Raw genomic sequence first — 19568 nt, forward strand, 5'->3', positions numbered from 1 at the left:
TTATTGGACGAGGATACCAACGAAGCAAGTGAAAAAATTCAGTATCTGTTTGCAAATATGGTCTATTCTGATGTTGTTGACTAGGCAACGGATGAAGAAGATGCATCAGAAGGAGTACCTGAGCCCCCGTCACCTAACGATCGGTTATCGACAAAGGAGACCATGAAGCTCAGTCTAAGTTTTTGCATCCTATGGTTCTTAGCCAACTATACCACCAATGCTAGCTTGGCCTATACCAGCGTAGGCAGCACCACCATTTTATCCTCAATATCCGGTAAAATGCCAATTGTCCATTGCTAGCCTACCCTATAAATTATTTGGCTCATCTTCTCCATCCTTGTCGCTTCCTTTCTGGTAGGCATGTTTACCTTGGCTATTGGCGCCTTTTTCAAAGTCGAGACGTTGACAATGGTCAAGATGATGGCCGTAGGCATAAGGTAGATCCAGTGGTGTCAATGTTCTCATGAAAAAAGGCTTAATAGTAAGCATGGTATGACTGAACCAATGTTATCGATGACTAGTTTTCTAGGCATCATTTTAGTATCATATTCAGATCAGCTCTCAGATAAGCAGCCGCTTCCCCATCCCTCTTCGGCCGATCCGTCTGCATCCTCTTGGTCAATCCCCACGCGTATCATAGGTGACATCTTTGCTCTTTTAGGGGCCCTTTTTTACGGATGTTATACGACACTACTGAAACTAAAAATTGGCGATGAAACTCGTGTCGATATGCCTCTGTTTTTCGGATACGTTGGCGCTTTCAACGTGGTGCTCTTGTGGCCCTTTTTATTTGTCTTGCACTGGACCGGTCTTGAACCACTCGAATTACCTTCGACAGAAACGCTTTGGGCCATGATCCTCATCAATGCCTTCATAGGCACCTTTTTGTAAGTGGGGCACAGCGGCTATCTTCTTTATTGACCAATTGCTTGCTTATTCGTCCATGCCATTGACAGATCCGATTATATCTGGCTGTTGGCCATGCTCATGACCTCGCCTTTGGTCGTTACTCTGGGCATTTCTTTGACGGTAAGTTTGCGCATCCAAAACAAAAGCTCGTGTTATTCAATTAGAAACAAAACAATGGCTTTTACAGATTCCGCTGGCTTTGGTGGGCGATGTGGTGTTCAAGCATGTCATTCCCGGATCACAGTACGCGTTGGGAGCGGTGCTGGTAGTGATTGGATTTTTTATCGTCAATATCACCACGTTGGCCTCGGTGAAAACTCAGCCTCATCTTGTATCCCAAGACGAAAACAGCCAAACCGAATCGTCATCATCGCCATAAGAAACCCTTCGCTCTTTCTTCCCATATTATCTTTTCACTCAAAAAACCGTATATCGACATCTGAATAGCGCTTGTCACTGGAGAGGCATTGAATAAACTATTATATGAAATCATCTAGTCAATGCACACAGTTTTATTCTTCAGGATCAACAGCCTGGAGCTTAACCTTGCTTCGTGAAAAAAAAGCATTTCTTGTGCAATTTTTAATTAATTAATTTTGTCCCAAGGGTTAAGTAATACTGTAGCATTGTCAATGCCGATGAAAAAATGGCTCACACAAAAAGGCGATTCGTTAAAGTAATACCTAGTTTTTCGTATGAATCGGTGGTCAGCACTAAGAGGATTGCGAAGCAAGAAGTCTTCTGCTTATATCATATGATGAAAACTGGTTTCTCTATCATCGAAAGTCTCGAATCAGAGCCACGGGTTTGCAAAAGTGGGCTCACGATATGCATCTGGATCATGTTTTCGTCTTGCTGTTCTTGAGAGGAAACAACATTAAAAGTGGAGGGCTTGGTCTGCTTCTGGTAGGCCATTGCAGGGAGGAGAAGAATATAAAAGGCAAAAGCGACACAGAAATCAAAAGTTCGGCAGGTTCGTCAACAGAGGCGGTAATACAAGAAACGATTTGAGAATCTTGTGTTTTCATTCGAATGAGGAAGGTTCAAAAACTATGCACAGTGGAAATAGGGCCAATAATACAAGAACCGTACAGTACAGGAAGCCAGCCGGCCTTTTCTTTCTTCATTGTATACGATTTCCATTCGCCATGGTAGCTGCAATCATCGTCTGATATAACATAGCCTTGATAATAAGGATATGATGAGCGGCCAAGGGAAATGCTTTGTTCAACGAATGGTCCAATCCTTAAGCATGGCTCTACGGGAATCGAACTTTGTTCAAAGGGTGTAACGGACCCCCTTCTTCAGACAAGCCCAGGGGGCTATGTTTCATGGAAATGGAGAGATCCGCTTTCAAGCTTGGTGTCTTCCGTAAAGTCCTGAAAGATGCAGTTGGCGATCAGTGGTAAATTTACAGCAGAAGCATAAAACAGGTGTCACTGAGTCCAGAGAAACTATTTGTAACCAAGCGTCAACAGTTAAGTACTACATTTACGAGAAGCGCCGAAAGATCAAGGGGCAGTGCTGCACAGAACGTTGATTTGTTTGTTTATGGCATATCTGCTCACAGGACGAGAGATACTCTTCCGCATTGGCATAAGAGGCTTGATTATTTTTTGGTGATTCCACAGTTCTTTAAGCAGATGACTGCATGTCTCTACTCTATCCATCAAAGGGCTTTGAGGGCGGACAGAGTTAGTGTTAATAACGGTAATCCAACAACATGACTTTAGGACCGTGTTATAGCTGAGTTAGAGATCCGTGACCGATTGTGGTCTGTCCACTACTTGTGGTGTTACCCGTTCTAGACGGGTGTTCCAAACACAGGAAAGATTAGAATTTAGATGTGTTTCCACTCAGGGTGAGATTCTTCATCCATGACTTGGCTTTCTCACCCGATCATTTCATAGGGGCAACGCTGTCACACCACAGCCTATGAATCCGTCCAAATATACCTATAAAAGAAGACTGCTCACTGATAACTATCATCCCCCACTCTAGAGGAAAAATATAAATACGCAGGCCAACAATCGCAAAGGATCCTTATTATCTTTATCTCTATGAGTTCTTCCATATATTCCAACCAATTTACATTTCTTTGTCTATTCTTACGAGCTTATAATATGACGGAAGTTTTCTGTGGAAAAGGCATCTCAGATTTCAGTTGATCATTAATAACCATTTTGGAACGAAGGGTCCACGGCCCACCAACCCACTTGGTCCGAAGGATCAAAGGTATGCCGTTTTTCGTACCACACGTTGCTTTTAAAGGTTGAATACTAAACGATCTTATAACCAGCCCATAAAAACGCGCCCGCCCCCGGTGCAACTTGGTCCTCGAGGATCAAAGATATGTCATTTATCGTACCACACGTTGATTTTGAAGGTTGAATGCTAAACGATATTTGGACCAGCCTAGACAGAAGAAGCGCAAGAGAAAGCGTACCCGGCAAAAGAAACGGCAAGGTCCACCTCCTCTTCCTCCACTGCCACCACCACCGCCGCCGTCAGCGGAATTAGACGAGCCGCATTTGCAGCTCGCAATTATGAAATTATAATAAATTGTTTTTCATTTTTCAAATCTTGGGTTTCCTTCTTTAGGACTGTCTGGCTGAGGGATAGAACTGGAATGATCTATTGGAATTCATATCTTTTGATACTTGGTGCGGTGGCATAAAATCCACGAGCAACTAACGAATGATCGGTTTTCTCTCTTTTTTGATTACTTAGAACAACAATTACCTTGCCTCTTTTAAAAAATTTTGATTTGTAAAATTTTTTTACCCAGATCTTTTTCAATTAAACTGTACTGGTATACTCTCTGTTGTCGTGCATTTGAGCGGGAGAACTGCTCCCAAAGGCAGGGCCATGCCTAACCAAAGCCTGCCTGCCACCCGGACTGATGAAAGGTGCCGCGAAATAAATCATCGATAGTACTGTCAGACCCGATAAGTGACTAGCCTCGGAAGACCATTTAGCTCTTGGCACGAAGCCGAGGTTCCACCCGGTTACCACGGTGAGGCGATCCTTCAGTATCGTTTCAGGAACAAGGAACGCCATAGAGGATAAGCCTCACCAGTGTTGAATTTCCAGAGTATGGGACAACCCACGTTGGTGGTAAGTATATTGCCGACTATCGTCCCTGACAAAATACCAGCGAGGACGGCACAACTACTGACGAATTCGACCAACTATACTGACATTGATCTTGTCGGCTGAATCCAGAATCTCCATTCATCGTGACGAAGAACGCGGGGATCGTGGGCCATGTATCTTCAGTCGCGCTGTTCGCGATGGTCATTCGTGGCAATGGTGTTTTTGTTGTAACGACAGAAAAAGCGTGTTTCAATAAAATCTCAAATCTGTGGGACAAGTGGATATATTGAGAAAGAGAAACAGAGAGAGAGAAAGTAAAAGGAAGTAACTATGACGAAAAAATTTTGTTGGGAAAAAAGCTTTCACTTTTAATTTTTCTGGTTTCTGTGCCTTTCCGCCCCACAAACACGACTGCACGAGGGGGCAAATAAATCAAGCCAAACATGGTAGCCACTGACACCAAGGCCATGCCGACATTCACTTTTGAGTTAGGATCGCCATTGCTTTCTCTTCACATGAAGCAACAAAACAATAGCCAGAATCATGGCACCACTGTCTGGGATTCCGCCAAAGTGTTGGCATGGTACCTTGCTGACACCTTGAAGAAACCGACATTCACCGTCAAGGACAATTGCTTGCAGATACAATCCAATAAAACCTGTTTAGAGTTGGGCAGCGGGTGTGGACTGGGCGGCTTGGTGGCCGCCGCACTCGGTTTGGACACCGTCGTGACCGATTTACCCAACGTAGTCGACAACGTCTTGCGCACCAACTGTGACGAAAACATGTGGCACATTAGCGGGTGGTGGCACGATCTTCAGCAAGCTCAGCATTATCAAGCTTCTCTGCCGCAGCCTCGGTTGCGTGTAGAGTATCTTGACTGGTTTCGGCTGCTGGAATCCTCCAACAACGAGACGTCCACCAAAAGGTACGGCAGCTGGATCCAATCGCCATACAATTACATTCTTGCTGCCGATTGTGTCTACGAAAACGAACTGGTGCGACCGTTGTTGATGTGTATTTGGCAATTGGCCAGTCCCACCACCATTATATTGATCGCCATGGAACGTCGAGATGATATTGTCGTGAATAACTTTGTCCAACACGCGAAGTCGCTTGGCTTCGAAACCCGCATGATCCCGAAAAAATCGCTCCGGTGCAAAGCCGTGGGCAATGATGATGTCGAAATATGGAAATTGAAGAAGAAGCGAACGGATCCCACCGTTTAAGATGACCCACAAGGCCCCGCAAGGCAGATGTCCGCAATAGCGACCACTCTCGTTGCTTTTATCGGCCTTTTTCACCCTTGTTGGTGAGCCGGATAAGATCTCCCATGGTCGTTTTATGTCTATAGCATTTTTTTGTCAGTCCATTTCTTGCCATTGTATATAATGCCTTCATGATTCTCCCTTTCTTGTATACCTTTCCGCACGACCGCTGCCCACCAAATCATGGATCAGAAAGTCATGACCAAAGATTGTATTTTTCAGTTTTCTACTTTTCAGATGCTTTTTTTTTGGCGGTTGAAAGTAAAAGAGGTGAGTCTTTCACATCGAGCCCTTCATTTTCAATAAACACTCGTTGAATACCTTTTCCAACATATCTTTAGTGGCGCGTTTCTTAATCATGCGTAGCATTTCGATTCTGCCTTTGGTGTAGTGGGACATGAAAAAGCCTTGTTTGCGGATGGAAAACCAGTAGGAACCCAATTGCAGGTGAGGCAACAGCAACCCATGATTTACAAGCTGGCTGCATTGGGGAATCCCAAACCGTTAGATTCAACTGTAGCAAAGCACCTCTTTGATAAATTTAACACTTACATGAGTTCTCTCTCTGTAAACTTGAATTCCTCTTGCATCAATGCTTTACGAGTAACGGCCACTTCAGTATACCGTTTATCCTGGACGAATTGCTTGAAACGACCTACAAGTAAATGCTGTGAGCCAATGACCTAAGTTGGCCAAGGCAGATGAATCATTTTACTTACCAAACAGATTGGCATCCAGTTCCTGAGCGTCTTTGCTGACATTATTCGATTGATCGCTGATGAATTCTTCCTTGGCCTCATCGATCATGGCCAGATAATTGTCCATACGCATCACCACAAACTCGTCTTCCAAAGCACCGACAATGTGGAATTTGCGCCAACTGCCTTCTTTGACCGCTTGTTGCTATATGTCGACAATTTTAGTCACTGGAAATTTTTCTCTTTCCATATTCTCTTTTGCTCCATGGCTTACCAGTTCACGATCCACGGCCGTGTTGTCTTTGAGTACACTATAAATCTGGTGAACAAAACACACGGGAGGAATCTTTTTCGCGGCATCGGATCCTTTAGCAGACAATGGTATAGCCAGATTTTCAATCAGCAACTGTGCCGCAGCAACAGTGTCGGAGATGATGGGGAACGCATTGTCGTCGTCTTCATCTTGGTCTTGATACTGCTGAACGAAATTACGTATGGCTCTTTTTTTGTTGCCGTAAACATCAGGAATCACCCTTTCTAACGTCTGTTCATCCATTTTCTCAGCAACAAGCGCATACTGTTCTCTCGCCCGTTTACGATCCATGACAGAAACTAACGGCAAAAGCAGGCATCCTGCTGATCCGGCGAAATCCTGCACCACAAAAATTCGGCGTCACGTGATGCTGCTCGCCAGGATGCTAGGAGAATGTGAAGGCTCAACTTTGTCACTCACCTTAGTTGTCAGCCTAAAGAGAATGTTTTCCGAACATTGCTCGACAACCGGCCTGACTCACCATCCCTCTCAAATCCAAACAGATGATATAATCGTGAATTCTAGTGATGAAGGAGTGGATGAAGTAGCCGATCGAGAAGCTGTAGACGCTATAGAAGATGAAGAACCAGCAGGACAACTGCCACAACAGCAACTCGAAGTTCCTGGCAACGAAAGAAAAGCGCTGCAACTGGAACAAAGAATGGACCCTACTCCGCCTCAACCAGGAAGATGAGGAAGAAATGCGACCCATACGCGAAAAATTGCTAGCCATACACGAAAGAATGCGCCGTAGACAGGAGGAACAGGCTGTTATATCACCATGATTATGAACAGGTAGTAAATTCAAACCGTTTTCTCCAGTTTCAAGGCTAATGGGTCGCACTCTGCAATACCTTGAAGCTGTCATTACCGGAAGACGTAGTCATACAATGCCACGGACTTTTGCTGGCACACCGATGATACCTTTCATTTATAAATACATTTTTACGGGTGGAAACAGTCAAGCCTTTATGGTAGACCGGCATCAATCCCGTTTTGATTTTTTTTTTGCACCTATTTTCTTTGCGTTTCTTTTTACTAATCTTCACCAAGAAAGTTTCGGTTTTCATTTTTGGCGGGATTTCCTGTTCAGAACTGGAAGAATTGAGAAGCGATCTCGCATCAATGGTCGAGTATGGGATCCAAATACCGTGTACATAAGATTGCAAAAACTCCAATAAAGGCGGTTGGAATTTCCATATAGATATGTAAAGAAGAAGACGGGAGACAAGCGCCTAGTGATGATGTTTCAAGCACTAAACGAGGTCACTATTACCGATTCGTGGCCATTGCCATCAATGACAGCCTTGTTAGAAGAACTAGGCACCCGCGAATGATACTCTGCCCTGAATCTATAAGCTTGAAGGACACATCGTCTAATTATCATTTTGGCCTTTGTGCCTCATCCCACCATATGAAATAAATTGGAAAAACATGTGGGAATGATGTACCACAATTCTCAATAATTTGCGAATGATTTCTTTTGGAGTCTGGTCTTTAAGATTAAAAAGATCCTATATAAAGTTTTGCATAGTTTACATATGGTATCAAATAGACTATGAATAATTTTTTCAGTATCAAAAACCAAAGATGCCCTCCGGCAGAGGAAGGAGCAGGCTATACAGAGCAAGAGGAGTTGAGAGGCTCGACTCGGACCTTTCAGGAAAACAGAACTTGCATTTGCATACTATGTATTGATTTTCAAGGACATCGCGGTACAGGCATGATAGCAAATGAAATCCCAGCAGGTCTTTCTATCTTCCAGTGTCACCGAGCTAGACAGTCATTGAGGGTCCTTTAACGAAAGCGCTATCCATGTATTTTGATGTGCTTCCAATAAGGTTGTGCACGATCCAGGCGAGAGCGGCTGTTCAGAGTCGCAAGGTCCTTACAAAAAGAGAGCATGAGTTTCCATGGACGTGATGAACCCGTTTTTTCATCTCCGCTTTATTATGGGAACTTCGACGAATGAGAACCGACGATGATAATAATAAAAGGGAAACTTATTTTGGGATAAACTATATCTTATTGTTTTGCTGTGTGATTCAATGTTGAGTACGAATTCATGAAGTTTTTGTTCCTATGTTTTATCTTGTTCATTGGAACGGTGTGGGCTGGTGAAGGCACTTATCCTCTGGCCCACATCGTCGGTCCACAGATCATTGAAAATTCAACCCATATTCCGGTACGATCTGGCTTGTCGCTTTGTATGTTTTATTTTTGGTATTGACCATTTTGATCTTTTCGCAGACAGGATATTATACATTTCGACACGTTGAGACTGGGCAATATTTGCAATTCATCGATTTTGATAACCAGGTGGTGCCGACCCAGGGACCCAATTCGACCGTGTTCAACGGCACATTGTGGACCGTGAAATGGCACGGTGACAAGAATTACTCGATCCATCATCTCAATAAAGTCAAGTATGACAAGTGCATCTCAACTCGCTGGGATCATTATCGAGGCATGGACGATGCGGCTGTCATGTGGTATGTACATTTTCCCAAGATGCTTTTTGACCCATAGAAACATACTGAAACTCTTCTGGATATACCTCCTAGGCAATGTGAAATCGATAATGTTACTCGCAACGAGCCCGATTTCGATATCTATCCTCACTTCAAAGGAGTCTACAATGCTTCCTCGCCTCGTCCTCTTCAGAAACGATGGATGAAACGCTATGTCAATACGTATGAAGCTATTCGTCTCGATAAACAGCAGTGGCTTTTTATGCGTGCCGATCCATCGACGACCCCGGAATTCACTAATGTTCAGTTTGATCCTTCAACGGGCGAGAATCGCATGTCGGGGTCCATGGTGGAACCGGATCGAGACAAATGGCAGCATTCAGGGAGTCATTATTTTTATATAGTGTCGGCTGCCCATTTATGGAACATGATTCCACGGTGTATCTATCCAACGGCGATGTACGTTTTTGATTTTACGGCCAATAACACCGGGGTCACCAAGCTCGATTATTGCGTGTGGGGCAATCGTTCGTTGCTGTGGGAGGCCACTCTATGGAAACCGGCGTCTTTCCCTTTAGGCTATATTCCTGACTCGCGATTTTTACCGGACAATACATCTTCTTTCGCTTGGATTGGACTGGATCCACAAAGCGCGACAAGCTCCACGTTGATATGGTGGGCTGTGTTGTTGACCTTTTCATTGATTGTATGGGTCCTTCACTAACTTTTTCAGAGTTATCTTTATCCCTATCATGTAATTTTATTTAGCATTGTCCTCCGTTCACATCAATTCACTCGAGTTCATATCAATATCCCCCTTCCAACCTGATCTCCAATAATAAAAGATAAAACCACTTTTAAAGGACGCTTTGAACTTGATTTTTGTATTCATATGTTACCCTGCTGGCTACGCTTTAGTGCGAATGCGAACCTGTTATTGACGTAAAATAGCATGAATCGCAATCTGTAATGGAGGGACAAATCTTTGGAAGAGGGTGCAACTGAATTCGGTTGTTTTTAAAGCTCCGACAGACGCAAATTTTGGAAAGGGAAAAAAGCATTCAAGTTTGGGCATTTATTTTTTTCTGGTCGCGCCCACTATTCGCATCGTCCTGTTCTTCTTTATTCATCAAAAGAGTCCGGTCCCGGTTGATTGACGAATAAAAGAGAACCACGAATCGCTGGTGTAATTGTGATACTCTTTCTTTTTTTTTTTCATTCTTTTTCTTTTTTTTTTTCTCCTCTTTGAACGACAAGGAACATGTCCGATAATGGGTCCACTTCTTTGGCACCCGAATCTACAAAGGAATTCACAAGGCAAGTGAATACTTTTTATTTTTTTATCATCTCCTTGCGTCAATGCATTTCTGTCTTCTCTCGCATCGGTCTCCAGTACGTCAAATGCGTACACCTTTTTTTTTAACGACTATTCCGTACTCGATGACAAGTGACTGTGTACGATGCGCAAACTGTAGCTTATGCAGTTACCCCTCAACTCCACCGGCTTTTTTTTTTTATATCTTTGTTTCATTCCGTATTATTAACACTGGCTCGCTCACTTGTAGTGAATCAATGGATGTGCTTTCACCGGAACATGCAGCATTAGCTTTCGATTCAGGTGACGATTTCGATACACCGCCGCGTGAAATGACGGCAGAGGAACGATCTTTTTGTGCCAACACGATCAAAACGCTCATGAAGCATCGACGAGCGCTTGCGTTTCTTCAACCTGTCGATCCCGTGGCTTTGAATATACCGGATTACCCTACCGTCATCAAGAATCCCATGGATCTCGGAACCGTCGATGCCAAACTGAAAAACAACGAATACGGTTCCGTAGGCGAATTCGCTCGAGATATCCAGCTCATGTTCAACAATTGCTACCTCTACAATAACGTCGGCGATCCAGTTTACGTCGATGGCAAAAAGCTCGAGGAAGTTTTTGTTCGTTGTATGAAAAAAGTGCCAAAGGCTCATGTAAGTACACACTTGGAGAATCCCCCTCTCGCACCCCCCAGAAAAAAGGAAAAAGACTTGCGAACCTATAAGCTTAGACATCTCCGAAACCGACGCCCGAAATCCCTTCCAACGATATACCCTCGGAACCGTTAGCTGCGACGATGCCAGAAAACGAGACACCCGTCGAACCAGAACCAGAACCCGATACCGTTGTCGGCAAACGTGAAAAACGACCTTCGAATGCGGGATCGGTGGTCATTGATGATGGGATGGATATGATGCCGGAGGATCAGTTCAAACGTTGCGAAAGCGCGCTGAAAGAGTTGCGAAAGACAAAATATGCCAATATCAGTTGGCCTTTTCAGGAACCCGTTGATGCCGTCGCTTGGGGGGCCACCAATTACTACGACATCATCTCGCAACCCATGGATATATCGACGATCGAGAGAAAACTCAACGAATTCGAATACGCCAACGAATCCGAATTTGTTGCCGACATCAAACTCATGTTCCAGAACTGCTATGTCTACAATCCCGAAGATCATCCAGTTCATCAATTCGGAAAACAATACGAGGAAGTGTTTGATAAATACTGGGATAAATTGCATAAAAAGAGCGCGGGAAAAGGTAAAAACAAGGGAAAACACTTGACCCACTCGATCTGTTCAACCCTATTCAACGTTCCACACACACAAACACTTGGTAGCCAATAAGAAGCTGCAACAACTTGAAAAGGAGAAGAAGGAATTACAAAAGAAGCTCAAAAAGCAAAGTAAAGGTAAAATCAACAGCGAATAAGCTCCATTAGGCAGAAACCCTCGACATTCTGACGTGCGATCTGGGAAATAGACAAAGATAAAGAGCCCTACAGTGTGTTATCCGGAAAACGGCGGCATGAAAGCGAGGACGATGCCACGGAGGTTGCAGGTAACTCACCACAGCAATTTATAAAAACCCCCCAAGAATTTAACACGCTTATTCGACGTTAGCACGACCTACGATTTTACGATTGAAACTGTCGGCTAAACCAAAGAATGAGGTATGATGATTTTAAGACAAAAATGGAAACAAGTTCTGGTGGATGACTTACGCAAAGAAAAAGGACGAGGACAACGAGAAAAACGCCAAGGCCACGGGTTTGGCTTTGTCGAGAGAACCGATGCTGGAGACAAATCGACCTAAGCTGGCTTTAGGCATCAAAGTCCCCTCTCCAGCCCATCAGAAACAAGCCGAGAAAAAGGTAATATTTCTCCACCCGTTCATGGAATTGGCATGGAGACTCATCGACCCCAAACATAGCCACCTGTTATTCTTCAGAATCAAGACAAGTGGTTGGCGCTTGCGCAATCATCCAATCCGGCGAGTAATGCCACTACCACAACGACTCCGTCATCCACCGGTACGGATTCTTCGGCAGCTAAAAGTACACCTCAGAACGAAAGAGGAAATGGACGGCCGAAAGAAGCGGCAGCAACACCGCCAAAACCCAAAGAGCCACCCAAAGCTTTCGATATCAATGATTTATACGAGAAAATTCACAATGAAAACCGGATACGTGAGCAGCAGGTAAAAATCTCACGCGCCCCTCGTCTGGTGCTTTACAAAGACTCGCGAGACAGGTCTAATACTTGCGTTATGTAGAAACGCGATGAGCGAGAACAGCGTGAAAAATTAGAGAAAGCGCGTCTAGAAAAGGAACGACAACTGATGTGGGAACAGCAAGAGAAAAAACGGTAAGTGGAATTTTGCCTTGATATATTGTATTTAAATTAAACGTATCTCTCAGGGAGCATATATTGTGGATGACCGCACAGCGAGAAAAGGATAGAGAAGAGCGATTAGCAATGCTGGTAAGTGGATCTAGAATAAAAAAAAACTGCACAAGAGCTGACAAACCTTTTCAATAGAACGAACGTACGGTAGACATCAGCAAGCAAAAGCTACTATTTCAGCATTTTGAAACCACAACACTGAATCGAGATCAAGATTGGCGAGATTTGTTCATATGGCAACGAGATACCGTTGATTACCGTCATATGCCGGTGCCTGGTTTTGTCCGTCGATCGGGGGTGTCACTCACAGATCTAAGGCGGAAAATACTTAGTACAAGGGTGCGCATGAATTCGCATGAATCAGCAAAAGACGAAGAAGGGGAAGATGGACAAGAAGAAGTAGATATGGATGTGGAGTAAATATCTTTTTTTATTATTATTATTATTATCATTCTTAGGGAATCCTATACCCCTAATGTACAAACACAACTCATTACACACACACGGATAACGATCAGACAACAGAAGAGCAGACAGTTCCCTTTTTTTTTTCCCAGCATTATTTTTCACTTGGACTCGATCGCCAAAACCTAGAGTTCAGATAGCCTATTGTATATCCATTAGGTTGATAATTTGCCCGTTCTTCTTTATTTGTAATCATACATAACAGACCATTGTATTTGCGTGGGTGAAAGCCATTTTCCTTATCAGAAAAATAGATCCAAAGCAACCAGCATTTTTCAAAAGCCCTTTATGACATGTCCTGCAAACAACGTCTTTTTGAATGCCTTTTTGTGCATGTTCAATATGATGGAAAAACAATTAAACACGTTTTCATTAATAAAATAAATAATTTACAATTTCTGTTTAGTGGTATACTGCTTCAAAGCTTGTCGCACACCCAAATCCAACATGATTTCTTCGGAGCCTCCAGGGATGGCAAAGGCACGAACTTCTCGGTATAAGCGTTCAATCTTTTCCCCTTGGCCACCTAATTATCAGAAATGGAGAGATGAGTTACTTTGTCCAAGTGTCTCACCATGGATCAACATCGTTCAACTTACCTCGCGTATAGGCTAAACCGCCGTAAATCTGAGCTGCCTCACGAGCGCAGTATTCAAAAGTTTGCGTGGATTGGGCTTTCAACAGAGCAATCGGACCTCCGAGACGCGCGGGTTGCACTTCGGCCGGCAACGTCTTGACTTGATACAAGATATTTTCGAGCCAAGCATGAGTAGCTTCACATTGACGGATCATGTGGCCAAACTTGTTACGAATCACCGCATGGTCAATAAGTCGTTGACCAAATGTCTTGCGCTTCGTAGAGTACTATTTTTCCACCCGGTGTCTCGCGTGAGTTTCTGGTTTTCTGGAGATGTCTTTTTTTTGTGGGGGTTTGGTGCCTTACCTTTAATGACTCTTCAATGCAAACGCGGGCCAAGCGATTGGCTTGCATAATGATACCGAGTCTTTCATGGTTAAAGTTGTGCATAATGTATTTGAAACCTTGGTTCAGCTTGCCAATGAGATGGCTCTTGGGAACACGGACATCTTCAAAGGTAATGTACGAGGTGCCGGATCCCCACATGCCCTGGCAATCCATGGCACGCACACTGACACCCGGAAAGTCACGTTCAATGACCATCAAAGACACGCCACCCATGCCTTCACCACCTGTACGGCAAGCCACCGTAAAATAGTCGGCATATAAACCTTGTGTAATCCATTTCTTTTCGCCATTCACAATAAAGTGATCGCCTTGGTCCACGGCCGTCGTTTCGAGATTGGCGACATCGGAACCAGCCGAAGGTTCAGTGATGGCCAACGCAATATATTTCTCTCCCGACAAACAGCCCGTCACAACCTTCTTTTTGACTTCAGGTGTAGCAAAGTGCATGACAGGTGGTAATCCCTATAAATTTCAACCGTTCCATGTCAGACGATTACATTGTCCATTGGGGTTTCAATGGCAACCCCTCACTTTTTTTTGAACTTACAATAGCCAACCCGCCTTGAATGGCCCAAATGAGACCACCGGAACCACATCGTGACAGTTCGTCGACGCAAATAAATTCATGGAAAATATCGAATTCCTCCGGCTTGATACCGGCCGCCAAAGGATAAGGCATCAACGCAGCAGTGTCTTTGCTGGAAGGAGCGCCCGTCACCGCAGCTAAAAACCCGAGTTTAGCCGCTTCCTGATAAACAGATTTGGGAATCTGCTTGGCTTCACTCCATTCGTGACAGTAAGGCATGATGCTCTTGTCCACCCATTCACGAATGACTTTACGAAGCTTGATATGTGATTCATTGTAATAAGGACTAGAAAAAGAGGAAGACTAATTCAGTACGACATAAAAATACGGGATCGAACAATGGACGTCACTTCTTACCTATTCCAGTCTTGATACCAAGTGGGATCACCGTAGGGTACGCCTTCACCAAAATGTGACAGGTCAGATGATACAAGTTGGCCTGTCACGGGGGCTGGAGTGGCTGTGGGGGAAGAGGCTGCAGCGGCGGCTGGCTGTTTCTTTTCTTGTTGATTGTCTTTGGCGGATCCGATCACGCCCACCTGCAAGGGCAATCCGACTTTTTGCATGATAGCGTCATTGTGAAAACTGTGGAATTGCTTGGTAGCATCCTTGCCTGCGACCTTGACAATGACCTTTTTGCCACCTGGATGGTCGGCCAAGAAGTTCGTTACATCAAAGACTTTGCCGTCGACGATAATCCAGCAGTCTTTGGCCGAGTTATGCTCAGCTACTTGCTCAACAGTGAAAGTCTTCATATAAAGCACAGGAATCAAAGAGTAGGGAGATAGTGATAGATTAAAAAGAAAGCAAAAAACGAAGAAGAAAAAGGAAGAAGAAAATGCAAATGAAAGTTGCGGTTTATTTCCAATTGAGATGAGTAAGAAATAATGCGGAATTTCAGGCCATCTTGGTCATTTTTGAATCGCCGCGCATGTGATTCCTTAAACCTGAACAAAGTCGATGTTGTGAGAAGCCGAAGTAGACGAACATCGGGATATAGTTTCTATTTCGCTGGTATCTGTATCGTCCTTTTCATTCTGTTCCATCAGCCAATTTTCAAACAGCGTTTGTCGTTGATCGTTCGACAGCACATCCAACGCTTCTTTTTCCTGTTCCAAGTCTGACAAATCCACCACTCGTCTGGAAATGCCTTGACCGTCAAAATAGACTAGCGTATCTTCTGCATCCATTCCTTTCTGGCCCAACGCTTTTTCCAAAAGATACTTGGCACCTTGGCCATACTTTTTGTGCATGAGCTGAATGAGGCTTTCGCGAGAAGTACCGGCAATGGTGCTTGCCGCAAAAGCCGCCCCCCGCAAGATTTTAGTCGTGGTGCTTTGGGTATACGGCGACGGGGATGCAGTTCGTTCGTCCATGGACCGGGAACCCCAGATCCCCTCCAGGCTATTTTCTGCCGCTACATGATAATAGAAATGGGATCGTCAGTGGCATTATCCGGAAATGGCAAGTTTTTTTTTTGAATTCCTGCCACAGTGGAGTTGCAATTTCTCCCCATTGTTTGTCTGAAATACAAGTTTTTCTTTTTCTTTTTTTTTACCTCTTTTCACAAATGATGCCACATTGTAAGCCAAATCAATGTATCGTCGAGAAGTATCGGATAATACCAGTGGAGATGAAGCAGGTTCAATGCCTTGTTCGATTTTCCTTGTTCCACTGCATAAAACAAAAACAAGAAATACATTTCACAGTGCGTTAGAGAACGCTTTTTCTTTTTGGAGCATGATCCCGCATGAAAAAAAGTGCCAACCTTTGAATTCCTTTTGCGAGGGCTTGACTGACCATCATTAGTCCATGGACAGCCCAGTCACTGGCTGACATGACCGGTTCCTTTTTTCTCCCTTCTCGTAATAATCGTACTCGATATCGGTAGTCTAGTGGTATGTGTGAAGACTGAATTCAAACCATGTTAGTGTGCAAAGGAGAAAGAAGTCAGCGATGGAACGTACCGAAGCATAAAATTGTTCGTCAACGTAAACAGGTAGTTTTTCGTTGGCTTTCTCTTCGCTTTCATTGATAATGTGTTCTTCACCGTCGTCCGATTGCCATTCATCTAGCTGTTTGCCAACATCGATATCCACATTTTTCGCAATAATTTGTGTCACCTTGTAAGTGGCCGTATTCATCATCACGAGGGTATTTCGTAGATGGTGACGATTTTCGTATTTTATAAAGTAAGCGAGCATGTCCTGCAGGGTGACGAAATTTTCATGCTCCACGACGCTGTCAAGAAGACAAGGAGGATGAGACGCAAATACTCACTAGACCCTTGCAGTAACACTTGCCTGAAATCCAATCGCCATGGTCCCGAATGAAGAGGACGAATTATCAGTACATGTTCGGATTGAAGCCAGGCCATGGATCGGGAAGGTAACGTTATTAATGCAAGTTCCCGATCAAAATAGTCAAAAAATCGAGCCACGAGCTGATCCCCATCGATAAACAGGACAAGACGTCCATCGCCTAAATTGACGAGTTGTTGATCGTTCGGAAAGGAGAGCGACACATGGTCGACCGAGCATAAAACCGTAGGTTGGTCGTTGGATGAAGAAGTATGGCTGCAAGTCATGATAAGGAGAGAAACCAATGAATTAAAATTTCTTGGCTCTTTGATTCCGCAAAAATTAAATGAAATGCCGTCCGTAGCACAGGACAAGCTTTTCTCATATGTGTTGGCTCGTCTGTGTAACAATCAAAGCTGAATGTCCGACATTCCCCATCCATCATCGTCAGAATGCCATAATCCTTCCAATCATGATTCTACAACGATCTGCAAGTTGAAATGGGTGAGGATCGTTACATGCACGTTGCATAAATGGAAACAACTGATACAACAATCAGTGATCATAACCTGTCCATGACTTTCGGTATCTGGCTACTTTGAAAAACTCGAGCCAAGAAATTCTCAAATTTGACAGTTACTCATCCATTCATCTATTCACAAAAGTATTGACCCGGTGTGGGATAGAAAAGAACAGATGTCACAGTGCACACCATCATTCTGCATGTGCACAGTATGATGTGATGGACGATTTATTGCATAAGGAGCGAGGGCTCATATTTGGCCGGGTAATAGATGCAAATTTTCTTGAAAGAAGCAAGAATATGCAGCATGTGAATTTTATAAAAAACAAAAGTATAGGCGAGTATCAGGCGATTTCCCCCGGTTTTCTATCAGTACAAAAATAAGAGGAAAAGCTAGTGAAGATGTTAAACTTGACAGCAGGAGGATTGAAAATGGACCGAGTGGGGGGCGGGCTGGACCGAGTCAGTGTTGATGTGATGGATTCGACTGTGGAAGAGATGCTTCAGGATCATGTTGAGTGGTCGAGCATTATGTGCATTGGACAGAATGCTGTCTGCCAAAGCGCATATCAGAATAAATATCGGCTGCTCCGAGGAATGGTCACTGCTGTCACGGGATGAAGGCGATACGAGCGCTCGTTCGAGGCCGGAAACAATGGAGAGGTAACGGTAACGTTGAGAGGTGGAGATGGACGATCGGATGGTATCATCCTCCAGTCGATCGACATGTCGTACTAATGCATGAAAATCGTCACGTCTCCCAGGGAACCATGCCAGGTGTTTATGCAAGGATGATCCTCGCCAGCCCGAACGGTGGGCCAGCCAAGTTACACCTGCCAGCACCGCCAATCGCGGAAGAGCAATAAATATTTTTGGATCAAAATCCTGGACATCGCTCGCACTCAACAGCCGCACAGCAAGAGCGCGATCGAGTACGGTGGGAAGCAGCGACGTGAATGCATCGCAAAACATTTCTCGCGGTAACGACACCGAGTCTCTGTCGTAGCCTATAGGCGAGACAACGTCATGGCTTAACTGTAGATGGCCAAACACTCTCTGCACATATCTCTGATAAAGTAATTCTTCGAATGCTTTCCACTGTGCCAGCAAATGCAATAAAGAGGTTCGGATGGTGTTTGATTTGTGATCCGTTAAGCGATGCGATAGGACCGCCAGGCGTCGTAACATACCCCTTGAAGTTTCAAGCGCTTCACATAGTCGCCGGGCATGGTCAATAACGTCCCGTGCGGTGCTTTCCAAATGGCGGATGCGATGACCCGCTCTCAGTGATTGCGAGGCGAACAAGACGGTCTCCCGAAGTCGCATGGGCTCGAAACCTAACGCTTTTTGCAACAGGTGAAGAGTATCTAGGTAAATTCGCTGTTGTTGATGGATGCAGTGAATTGTGTGGTCGAGGTTGATCTTGGTATCGGTTTGTTTGAGCATCCGTACGGCGTCTACCCATTGCATGTCTACGAGGATTGTCTGTGATATGAGCCATGACTAGTCTGGGGAAGAATTTCGGTTTTCTGTGCAATTCATACTGACCCGCATGGTAAACGAGCGAGAGGATCTCGGCTTTTGTCAGAGGGACACAAGGGTGATCATCGGAAGCGGTATCGGATATCGTGTCACCAAAGATCTGGCAAACAGTTTCCATCTCGGTGGAAAACGACGATAGCTGACATGGTTCACTGACGGACGAATTCATGGCTTGTCGGAGCGCATAGAGCAGAAAAGGATCCATCATGGTTGAATGGTACAGCAGAAAGATGAAGGGTAAAAAAAAAGGGTAAAAAGAATTGATTGAAATAAGAAAGTGGCTCAAAAAAATGATTGATCTTCCAAAAAAAAAAAAAAAAAAAAAAAGTAGCCCCACACCCCTTGCATTGAAATGCTGTCATGATTTACCACAGCGCCAAAGTTGGCCTGGATCTTCTTCATGTGACGTTCCATCGTTAAATGATATGCGACTGTTTCATATTGTGATGATAATGTCTAAAAGTGGTAGCATGTCAATTCTCACTCAATTTTCCCAATGAAGATCCATGTTTATCTTTTTTATTCCTTCCTTTTTACCCAATTCTGAAATCATCAAGCATGTTGGATCCATGCGATCATCTTTTGACTATGACGCCTGAAAGATTTTTTGTTATGGTTTATTATAAACAGCTCCACTGTCTGTGCCTTCAGTCTGTATGCATTAACAGCTGGTCCATGGCT

The 19568-nt window shown here is 44.2% G+C and overlaps 8 protein-coding genes across 8 annotated transcripts; 4 read left to right on the forward strand and 4 right to left on the reverse strand.

Moving 5' to 3' along the window:
* Nucleotides 1-360: 360 nt before the first annotated feature.
* Nucleotides 361-1288, forward strand: BYT42DRAFT_546854 (uncharacterized protein; the record flags this gene model as incomplete). The annotated part of the gene is made up of 4 exons (XM_051565913.1): nucleotides 361-437; nucleotides 522-887; nucleotides 957-1029; nucleotides 1097-1288. The coding sequence occupies 4 exons, from the start codon at nucleotides 361-363 to the stop codon at nucleotides 1286-1288; spliced, it is 708 nt and encodes a 235-aa protein (XP_051422263.1).
* Nucleotides 1289-4448: 3160 nt separating this feature from the next.
* Nucleotides 4449-5234, forward strand: BYT42DRAFT_546855 (putative methyltransferase-domain-containing protein; the record flags this gene model as incomplete). Its single annotated transcript, XM_051565914.1, has 1 exon — nucleotides 4449-5234. One exon carries the CDS (start codon nucleotides 4449-4451, stop codon nucleotides 5232-5234), a length of 786 nt encoding a protein of 261 aa, XP_051422264.1.
* An 84-nt stretch (nucleotides 5235-5318) lies between these two features.
* On the reverse strand, nucleotides 5319-6607 carry BYT42DRAFT_376188 (serine-threonine protein kinase 19-domain-containing protein). Its single transcript, XM_051563284.1, has 5 exons — nucleotides 6246-6607; nucleotides 5993-6176; nucleotides 5826-5928; nucleotides 5595-5754; nucleotides 5319-5513 (listed from the first exon to the last, which is right to left on the reverse strand). Exons 1-5 carry the CDS (start codon nucleotides 6573-6575, stop codon nucleotides 5403-5405), a joined length of 888 nt encoding a protein of 295 aa, XP_051422265.1. The 5' UTR covers nucleotides 6576-6607; the 3' UTR covers nucleotides 5319-5402.
* Nucleotides 6608-8323: 1716 nt separating this feature from the next.
* Nucleotides 8324-9634, forward strand: BYT42DRAFT_573566 (uncharacterized protein). Its single transcript, XM_051568739.1, has 3 exons — nucleotides 8324-8469; nucleotides 8535-8776; nucleotides 8849-9634. Exons 1-3 carry the CDS (start codon nucleotides 8350-8352, stop codon nucleotides 9477-9479), a joined length of 993 nt encoding a protein of 330 aa, XP_051422266.1. The 5' UTR covers nucleotides 8324-8349; the 3' UTR covers nucleotides 9480-9634.
* A 189-nt stretch (nucleotides 9635-9823) lies between these two features.
* On the forward strand, nucleotides 9824-13075 carry BYT42DRAFT_376227 (Bromodomain-containing protein). The gene is made up of 11 exons (XM_051563285.1): nucleotides 9824-10072; nucleotides 10321-10732; nucleotides 10810-11341; nucleotides 11421-11492; nucleotides 11564-11641; nucleotides 11704-11753; nucleotides 11817-11954; nucleotides 12014-12280; nucleotides 12356-12447; nucleotides 12501-12564; nucleotides 12622-13075. Exons 1-11 carry the CDS (start codon nucleotides 10017-10019, stop codon nucleotides 12904-12906), a joined length of 2046 nt encoding a protein of 681 aa, XP_051422267.1. The 5' UTR covers nucleotides 9824-10016; the 3' UTR covers nucleotides 12907-13075.
* Nucleotides 13076-13139: 64 nt separating this feature from the next.
* BYT42DRAFT_376277 (acyl-CoA dehydrogenase/oxidase) lies at nucleotides 13140-15369 on the reverse strand. Its single transcript, XM_051563286.1, has 5 exons — nucleotides 14880-15369; nucleotides 14484-14808; nucleotides 13895-14398; nucleotides 13551-13815; nucleotides 13140-13477 (listed from the first exon to the last, which is right to left on the reverse strand). The coding sequence occupies exons 1-5, from the start codon at nucleotides 15275-15277 to the stop codon at nucleotides 13341-13343; spliced, it is 1629 nt and encodes a 542-aa protein (XP_051422268.1). The 5' UTR covers nucleotides 15278-15369; the 3' UTR covers nucleotides 13140-13340.
* BYT42DRAFT_573574 (uncharacterized protein) lies at nucleotides 15360-17150 on the reverse strand. Its single transcript, XM_051568740.1, has 5 exons — nucleotides 16826-17150; nucleotides 16490-16763; nucleotides 16291-16433; nucleotides 16081-16196; nucleotides 15360-15939 (listed from the first exon to the last, which is right to left on the reverse strand). The coding sequence occupies exons 1-5, from the start codon at nucleotides 17107-17109 to the stop codon at nucleotides 15464-15466; spliced, it is 1293 nt and encodes a 430-aa protein (XP_051422269.1). The 5' UTR covers nucleotides 17110-17150; the 3' UTR covers nucleotides 15360-15463.
* Nucleotides 17151-17547: 397 nt separating this feature from the next.
* On the reverse strand, nucleotides 17548-19179 carry BYT42DRAFT_573575 (uncharacterized protein). Its single transcript, XM_051568741.1, has 2 exons — nucleotides 18894-19179; nucleotides 17548-18817 (listed from the first exon to the last, which is right to left on the reverse strand). The coding sequence occupies exons 1-2, from the start codon at nucleotides 19093-19095 to the stop codon at nucleotides 17751-17753; spliced, it is 1269 nt and encodes a 422-aa protein (XP_051422270.1). The 5' UTR covers nucleotides 19096-19179; the 3' UTR covers nucleotides 17548-17750.
* Between the last annotated feature and the right edge of the window lie 389 nt (nucleotides 19180-19568).

This window comes from Radiomyces spectabilis, assembly GCF_025331425.1.
Source record: "Radiomyces spectabilis strain NRRL 2753 chromosome Unknown BYT42scaffold_8, whole genome shotgun sequence".
NCBI lineage: Eukaryota > Fungi > Mucoromycota > Mucoromycetes > Mucorales > Radiomycetaceae > Radiomyces > Radiomyces spectabilis.